Genomic DNA, 7893 nt, shown 5'->3' on the forward strand with positions numbered 1-7893 from the left:
TTGCAAAAAAACAATATCTGACAAGTTCGCTCTAATGAAAAATCTAAAATCTAATTGTTATATATTAAGTCTAGTAAAGCGTATTTGCTAATTCAATTACTCAGAAACCGGGAGAACACCTCAAAACAAACAGAATGACGTGAAAAGTGAGAGAGTATGGGAAATTGAGAGACCCAGATTTCTCAACTGGAATATTCAAAAAAGTGACGTGCAATTGGAACCGGCGAGAGAGTACACAATCCGGAGAGACGCAGAGAAACAAGAAATGTCAAGAAATTTGCGAATGTTTGTGGATCTGGGCTTGGCTTTCTTGTGTCATTCGGTGGAGGGATTTTATAGAGAAATGAGTGAAATGTAAACAAATCATTTGGAGAGGATATGGTTTTTTTAGGGAAAAAAGTCCAGGTGTAGATCGAAAACTTTCAAGATTATTTTTAGTTTTTTGTTAGGTTAATAGGTTTTAGAATGACTCAAATTTGATTTGAAATTGAAAATTCTGAAGTTTCAAAAATTCAAGTTTCGTTGTTAATGAAAAATCGCGATTTTCTCAGAAAACAATTGATTCATGCAAACTTTCACCATGATTTTCAGTTCCAGCATAAAAAACTACTCCTAAAACACTTTCTGGCAACCTCCACAGTCATTTTAATAGGTTTTAGAATGACTCAAATTTGATTTGAAATTGAAAATTCTGAAGTTTCAAAAATTCAAGTTTCGTTGTTAATGAAAAATCGCGATTTTCTCAGAAAACAATTGATTCATGCAAACTTTCACCATGATTTTCAGTTCCAGCATAAAAAACTACTCCTAAAACACTTTCTGGCAACCTCCACAGTCATTTTTGAGCTTTTCCGGATTACTGTAACTTCGTTTCTGTGCAAACACCAAGTTTTACGACTAAATGCAGAAAAATGGTAAAACGTTTGGAAAACGTCTATTTTTTCTATTTTTTTTTATTTTAAAAATTCAGGAAAAAGCTGAATTTAAGGTCTAGAATATCTGAAAATCAAGGCGAATCGCAGAAAATTTCAAAAAGTCAGAAAACTCAAACTTTCTCAATCAACTATTGACTTTTGCAAAATTCCACTATGATCTTTAGCTTCAGCATCGAAAACAACCTCCAAAACTATCTTTCCGGAATCATTAGCGCCATTTCTGAGCATTTCGGATTACGGTAGTTCCGTTTTTGTGCAAACGCTCGGAAAACGTCTATTCAGGGGTAAAAAGTCATGAACAAGCCGAATTTGAGTTCTAGAACAGCTAAAAATCAACAGAAAAGCCAGGAAGAGTCGAAAAATCAATTCTCAAGCACCGAATTTTACGACAAAATGCAGAAAATTTCAGAAAAGCTCGGAAAACGTCAATTCCGTACTAAAAAGATGTAAAACCCCCGAATTTGAGCATTACAACATCTGAAAATGAATAAGAAAAATCAGCAAAAGTTTGAAAAACCTAAACATTGAATCTTACGACAAAATGCAGAAAATTTGTGAACTACAAAACAAAAATTTCTCATTAGAGCGCATTTTCCTTCCCGAAAACCTAAACAAAATGAAAGTGCGAATTGATCACACCTAATCCATGAAACAACCCCAAAAATATATGGGCGGAGCCTAATTTGCCTCCCAAAAAGACCAGAAATAGAGGGTTTGGTGCTCCCGGATAGTCCTGAGCAATATGCCAGGAAAAAAATTGTACGGTCGGGCCGCCGGCGGACCGTCCGCAAACAACCCAACCGGAATATTTGTCTCTCTTCTTCTCTGCGTCTCTCCGCTTCGCACACTCTAGACACCTGCCAACCCATTTGGACCGGAACGTCTCTCTAGAATCTCTTGATATTTTTTTACAGGACATCCGAGCTCCCTTGAGGTGAGAGAGTATGGGAAATTGAGAGACGCAGAGAGTACCGAGAAAAACAAATAGGACAATGGAGGGTAAAAAAACAACAATAACAAAATGTTTAGGACCAATTTTTTTTTAAATTCTGGAAAATAAAGGAAATGGGGAATTTCGGATGGAAACTTGGATTCTGAATTTCGATAATATTTGAAATTTCAGAAGTTTCTGGATTTTTCAGATTTTCAGAGATTTCTGGAATTCCTGAATTTGAGATGTTTGGAACTTCAGATTCTCATAATTTTTGTTGTGCTGGATTTGAGAATTAGGGATGAAGTTTGAAGTTTTCTAATATTTTTGGAATTCTGAAAACCTGAATTTCCGGAAAAATTGAGTTTCAGGATATCTCAGATATTTTTCGGAATTTTTGAATTTCTGAATTTCAGAATCTCAGAATCTCAGAATCTCAGAATCTCAGAATCTCAGAATCTCAGAATCTCAGAATCTCAGAATCTCAGAATCTCAGAATCTCAGAATCTCAGAATCTCAGAATCTCAGAATCTCAGTTTCTCAGAATCTCAGAATCTCAGAATCTCAAAATCTCAGAATCTCAGAATCTCAGAATCTCAGAATCTCAGAAACTCAGAATCTCAGAATCTCAGAATCTCAGAATCTCAGAATCTCAGAATCTCAGAATCTCAGTTTCTCAGAATCTCAGAATCTCAAAATCTCAGAATCTCAGAATCTCAGAATCTCAGAATCTCAGAATCTCAGAATCTCAGAATCTCAGAATCTCAGAATCTCAGAATCTCAGAATCTCAGAATCTCAGAATCTCAGAATCTCAGAATCTCAGAATCTCAGAATCTCTGAATCTCTGAATCTCAGATTCTCAGAATTCCAGGATGTTACAATTTTGGAACTTTGGAATTTTTTTGGAATACCGAAATTTCAGAAATTTTCTGTTTTCCAGAAAATTCGAATTTTTTGAAATTTATCGAATTTCAGCAAACCAGTGGCTTGGAAAATATTTCTAATTTTTCCCAGTTTTCGAATTTCTAAGTTTTCAAAAAGAAGACTCTAGTTTGGTTTTCTAAAATCAATTCAACCAATATCTTCAAGTTCAAAAGTTTCCAAATAGTAAAAATCAACAGTCTAGTCTTATTCACCAAATTCTCCTAATTTTATTGTCCTCCTCCGAGACGAAATTTTTTGTACCGAATCTATGAATCAACAAAAGGAGAGAGGCAGAGAAAAAAACAAGAAACCTTGAGAAATGTCTCAATGATATGATGTTAAGACTAAAGACTGTAGACCGTCAACAGAAAAAATCTGATTTAAATGGAAAATTTAATGTGATCACAATGTCTGACAGTCAGAAAAACTAAACAAATTTTCCGACGTCTTCTGAATTCTAAACTCCAAATTCTGACAATTTCTTCAAAAAATGATTCTAAAACTCCTTATTTTTTGTTCCCTACTATTTTCAAATTTCGCGGCTGATGCCTCAAATTCCACTGAAAAAGTTTTGCACTGCCAAAAAGGATTCAAGCTCTACGACCGCGTCCCGACGGACCGCAATCGAAATACTAGTCATTGGTGTATGAAGGTGAGAATTCCGGGTCAAATGGATGATAAATTCGGATTTAGCAGAAAATTTCGGTCTAGAAATATTTGAAAAAAAAACATTTTTTAATTTTTGAAAAAATTTCAAAATTTAGAAAAAATTAGTTTTTCAAAAATGCAAAATTTCGGCTTTAAAACTTTCTAGACGAATTTTTCAAGCTGGATCTATTTTCCCAATCTGAAAACCTCTATCTCTGCCCTCAGGTCGTGGAACACAGTGATGTCTACGATCGTCCAACCGCCAGATCCGTTTGTATGGATTATGACGCAGTGATCACAAATGTAGAAAATCAAAAGGAATTGGATGATGTTAATGGTAAGAGGGGCGTGGCCTAGATAATCCTAGGCCACCAAAAGTTAGGCTACCAAGCTGAAGAGTTAAGACTAAAGTTAGCCTACAAAAAATATTTTTCCAAAAAAAAAATTTTTTCGGAAAAAATGCAAATCCAGCAGCTGAGCTAACATACAATTTCAAGGTATAGAGAGCACAAAATCAACAAAAATGGATTAAGTTTCTTATATTCTGGATTTCTAGGCCACCGAGCTCATAAATGAAAAATTCCAGAACTCCAACAATTTTGAACATTTTGAAAAATCCCGAAATTCAGAACTTCCTGAAACTCCAAGAAATCTACCAACCTCATTTCTTAGTCAAGCAAAAAGTTTCTGAAAATCTGTCCAAGAATGAGTTTCCTAGCCCAACTAGGAACTGAGATAAAGCGCTTTGAAGTTTTGAAGAGACGCAGACAGTTAGAGTGCCTCGTTGTCTGCGTCTCTCCTACTGCTGTATCTCGGCTCACAGGCGGCCTAGAAGCATGGTTCTTGGAGAGGGATCCGTAGCTTTCAGAACTACAGTAATCCCCCAACTACCGTATTCCAGCCCTAATCAGAGACAACAATAAACGTGTCGCCGTCGACGGTGTGTTCAATCCGAAATGCCGAAGTTTCGATGATTGGAAAATGCGAAAGTTTGGAGGACTGTGCGACAAACGGAAAGAAGTATGTTTATTGGATACTATTCAAGTGTTTCAAGTGTCTTTATTTATTTAGCTATTTATTCTGGAAGACGACCATACTGATCCAACATTCATTTTTGGCAAATGGGCTGGCGAACCGCCAACCGCATCCGACAAATATAAGGAAAAGGGGGACGATGTGTGAGGTTTTTTGAAACTATTTCTCTAAAATTTATAACAAAAACTATCACTAGATCTTGGTAACTTATAGGACATTACCAGACAAAAAATCTCATTTTTGACATTTTCAGTGTAAAATTGTCAACTTTGAAGTTCTAAAAAAGCAGTTCGAAATTCGTTAGACTGTCTGAAATTTTTAGAGTTTACTAAACAAAAATAGAGCCTTAATTTTGTAGTTGACAACTTTTTTGTATCTTTTTTTGGTTTTTGAGATATGCGGTTTTAAAACTACCATAGTCGTCGCATGCTGACAGTATCTTTAAAGGCACATATCTCAAAAGCTAACGAAGTTACAAAAAAGTTGTCAACTACAAAATTAAAGCTCTTGTTCTGTTTAGTACGCTCAAAAGTTTTCAGGCAATTTGATAAATTCTGAACTGCCTGTTTGACACGGAAAAAGTAAACAAAATGAGATTTTCGTTTTTAAAAATTCTAAATTTTAGAGACATCTACACAATCGCTGAATGTCTATCCCTTCACAACTTGGCAGCCATAAACACCACGGGAAACCTCAAAGACTTTTTGTAAGTTTTAGTACTGGCGCGCTTTTGGGGCGCGTCAATAGCGCGCCAGCTACGATTTTGTTTCAGCAAAATTTGAATTTTCAGATGTGGGGAGGAGCCAGATAAACAAGTAGGAGAAGTCCCATTTTTTGGAGTTCTTTGTGGATGCGAACCGGAATAAGATATCGATTATTTTTTCAATTAAATAAACTATAACATTTTAGTTTCATTACAGTTAAGATTCAGGATTTAGAATCCAAGGAATCCTAAAAACGCTTCAAATCTTAAGGAATAGTACATACCGAATCTTAAGGAATAGTACATCGCTGCTATTTCGGGTAATCTGTGAAAATTTGGGAAAATTTGGTTACTCAGCTACCGATTTCCAGGCAGTTATAGATGTAATGAAAAAAAAGAGAATATTTAACAGGAATCTTATTCATAAATCATTTCGGATATCTCGGATGAACTCCACACAATGCACCTTGATACGTATGCAGAGTGTCCGGCTGATTTTTATGAGGATCTAGGTCGCAATACTCTATCTCATATCGTCCGTCAGGTCCCATCATCACGCAACTGGGTTACGATAGAGTTTGACTTCTGTGCTCCCAAACTGAACGCCATTGAAGCCAGTACGAACCAATCCTCGGTGACCGAAATTGTTTTTGAAGAAAGTGGTATCAGTGTTGCGATCGTCGAACACGAAGAGCTAAATGAGATAGAGGCTTTACCCGGGTAGTTTGAAGATTGTGCTCACATCGTTCTTCGGATTACACTCTCCTTTTTCGAAATCCGTCTTCGCTCCAAAACCATATTCCTCCCGGTAAAACTTGGCTTTACAACGTGTTGAGAATTCGCCATCGACGGCGACAGATACGTTCTCGCCTTTTAAGCGTATTAAGGCGTCTAACTCCTGTTGATTCTCAGGAAGTGCCAAGGATGATTCCATGAAAGCTCACACGGAGCGAGCGTCTTCTCGAAGATTCATTTCGAAGAAGGGGACGAACTAAAAGGGAGGAACTATTTGATTCTAGAGATACTGTACTTACTCCAGTACTCCTTGGGAAAGTTGTTCTTTGCGGTTGGGGCTCGCTTGAAGAGTAGGAATTTGTCAGGACATACAGCAGAGACTCCGGTAAAGAATACCAAAGGGAAGAGGAAAAGTAGGATCATGATGTTGCTTGTTTTGAGGTTTGAGGAAAATGGTTTTATACTTTTCCTGTGCCCCGGAAGCATAAAACGACATAAGACTACCAACAAGTGACACGGGAGGCTTCTGACTCACTCCACGAAAACGTTGTGCAATAAAAATGGTTTCCGCTTTCAGAAAGTACTGTAACCCGGCGTATAAAACCGCACACCCTCTTCCAACTTTGGCCATAAAAATGGTTGCCTTGCTTCTTCTATTCCTGACGATTCCGGCGGTTTTCGGAAAGGATGTGAAGTGTCCAGAAGGATTCCAGCATTTCAAACGAACACCAACAGCAAAAAATAACCATACCAAGAATTGGTGTTTAGGGGTGAGTCGTTGAGCTATGCTGTCAAAGTTCTACTGCCATCCTGCCACAGAATGTCTTGTTTTCGAGTTTGTAACTCGGCTTGAATTCAACCGTTCCAAGCTTCAAAACTCTTCAATTTCAAAATTTTCAAGTTCAATTATCTTTCTCCTATTTCAGATCTTCCCAGCCGACCGACTTGACGAACGTGATCGTGCCCGGTCAATTTGCGCCAACAACAACGCCACGTTGAGCCTTCCGGAAAACCAGAAGGAGTCAGATTTCATAGCGGCCTTTTCCACCAAACACAACATCTCCGAAACGCATGCAGCCGACGGACAAACGTCTCCGAGATGTGCAGCTCGTGTGTATAAGGCTATGAAGGAAAACAGAGTTTTCAACTCTTTAGCTATCAAAGGAGAGTGTAACTTGAAGAATAAGGTTAGTCGGTACATTTGGTCGCTAAAAATTTTCAAAAAGTTCAGTACTACCTCTTCGACGATTCCAACACTGACCCAGCGTTCGCGCTCGCCAAGATTGTGGACCCTCCACCAAACCAATTTAGTACGTTTTGGACAATGGTGACGCCCAAGTAAGTTTTTAGATAAGATTTGAGACGATCTCGTTAAGTCAAATTGTCTTCTCAAAACGAGCTCATCACAATTATGATCTTTTGATAGAGACCTGTTTTTCCAGAGTCTACCACTTTGCTGAATGCTTAACTTTCAACGCTCAACTGATTCCGAAAAATGCGACCATACCAGGCTACGCGGGCACTTCATACTGTGTTGGAAGACCCGTTGGCAAAGTGGACCAAGAACATGAGTTTGCAGAACACCAACCGGAAATTAAGTCTGTGATCTGTGGAAGACATCCACTGTGATTTATAGCAGTCCATGGAACTATTTTTTTGAATAAATATTTTAATAGAAAGTTTACATCAATTTTTGGTTATGGCAGTTTGCATACCTATAGCTCCGTACAGTGGACAAAAGTTAGGCGGATTGCTCAAGAATTTGCACAAAAAGTCGAAAAATTCCTTTTTTTCTTGTCAAAACTCATTTAGGCATGAAGTTTTGAAGAGACGCCGACTATTAGGAGTGGCTCGTCGTCCGGTCGGCTTGAATATATGTCTAAATGAGCCCGCTCTGCTAGCTATACGGGTCTATTCAGTTCTAAAACTTGTAAATTTGCTATGAATGATATGTTCGGTATCGATTGGTTTCTAGAATACC

At 37.7% G+C, this 7893-nt stretch overlaps 3 protein-coding genes across 3 annotated transcripts; all 3 read left to right on the forward strand.

Moving 5' to 3' along the window:
• Window positions 1-1229: 1229 nt before the first annotated feature.
• On the forward strand, window positions 1230-2715 carry CBG13466 (the record flags this gene model as incomplete). The annotated part of the gene is made up of 2 exons (XM_002630040.1): window positions 1230-1381; window positions 2283-2715. The coding sequence occupies 2 exons, from the start codon at window positions 1230-1232 to the stop codon at window positions 2713-2715; spliced, it is 585 nt and encodes a 194-aa protein (XP_002630086.1).
• Window positions 2716-3281: 566 nt separating this feature from the next.
• Window positions 3282-5340, forward strand: Cbr-clec-139 (the record flags this gene model as incomplete). The annotated part of the gene is made up of 6 exons (XM_045241819.1): window positions 3282-3443; window positions 3620-3776; window positions 4341-4459; window positions 4511-4617; window positions 5100-5180; window positions 5265-5340. 6 exons carry the CDS (start codon window positions 3282-3284, stop codon window positions 5338-5340), a joined length of 702 nt encoding a protein of 233 aa, XP_045095134.1.
• A 1207-nt stretch (window positions 5341-6547) lies between these two features.
• Window positions 6548-7541, forward strand: Cbr-clec-136 (the record flags this gene model as incomplete). Its single annotated transcript, XM_002630038.1, has 4 exons — window positions 6548-6682; window positions 6839-7099; window positions 7144-7250; window positions 7355-7541. 4 exons carry the CDS (start codon window positions 6548-6550, stop codon window positions 7539-7541), a joined length of 690 nt encoding a protein of 229 aa, XP_002630084.1.
• Between the last annotated feature and the right edge of the window lie 352 nt (window positions 7542-7893).

The sequence above is a fragment of the Caenorhabditis briggsae genome (assembly GCF_000004555.2).
Source record: "Caenorhabditis briggsae complete genome, chrII, whole genome shotgun sequence".
In the NCBI taxonomy this organism is placed as follows: domain Eukaryota; kingdom Metazoa; phylum Nematoda; class Chromadorea; order Rhabditida; family Rhabditidae; genus Caenorhabditis; species Caenorhabditis briggsae.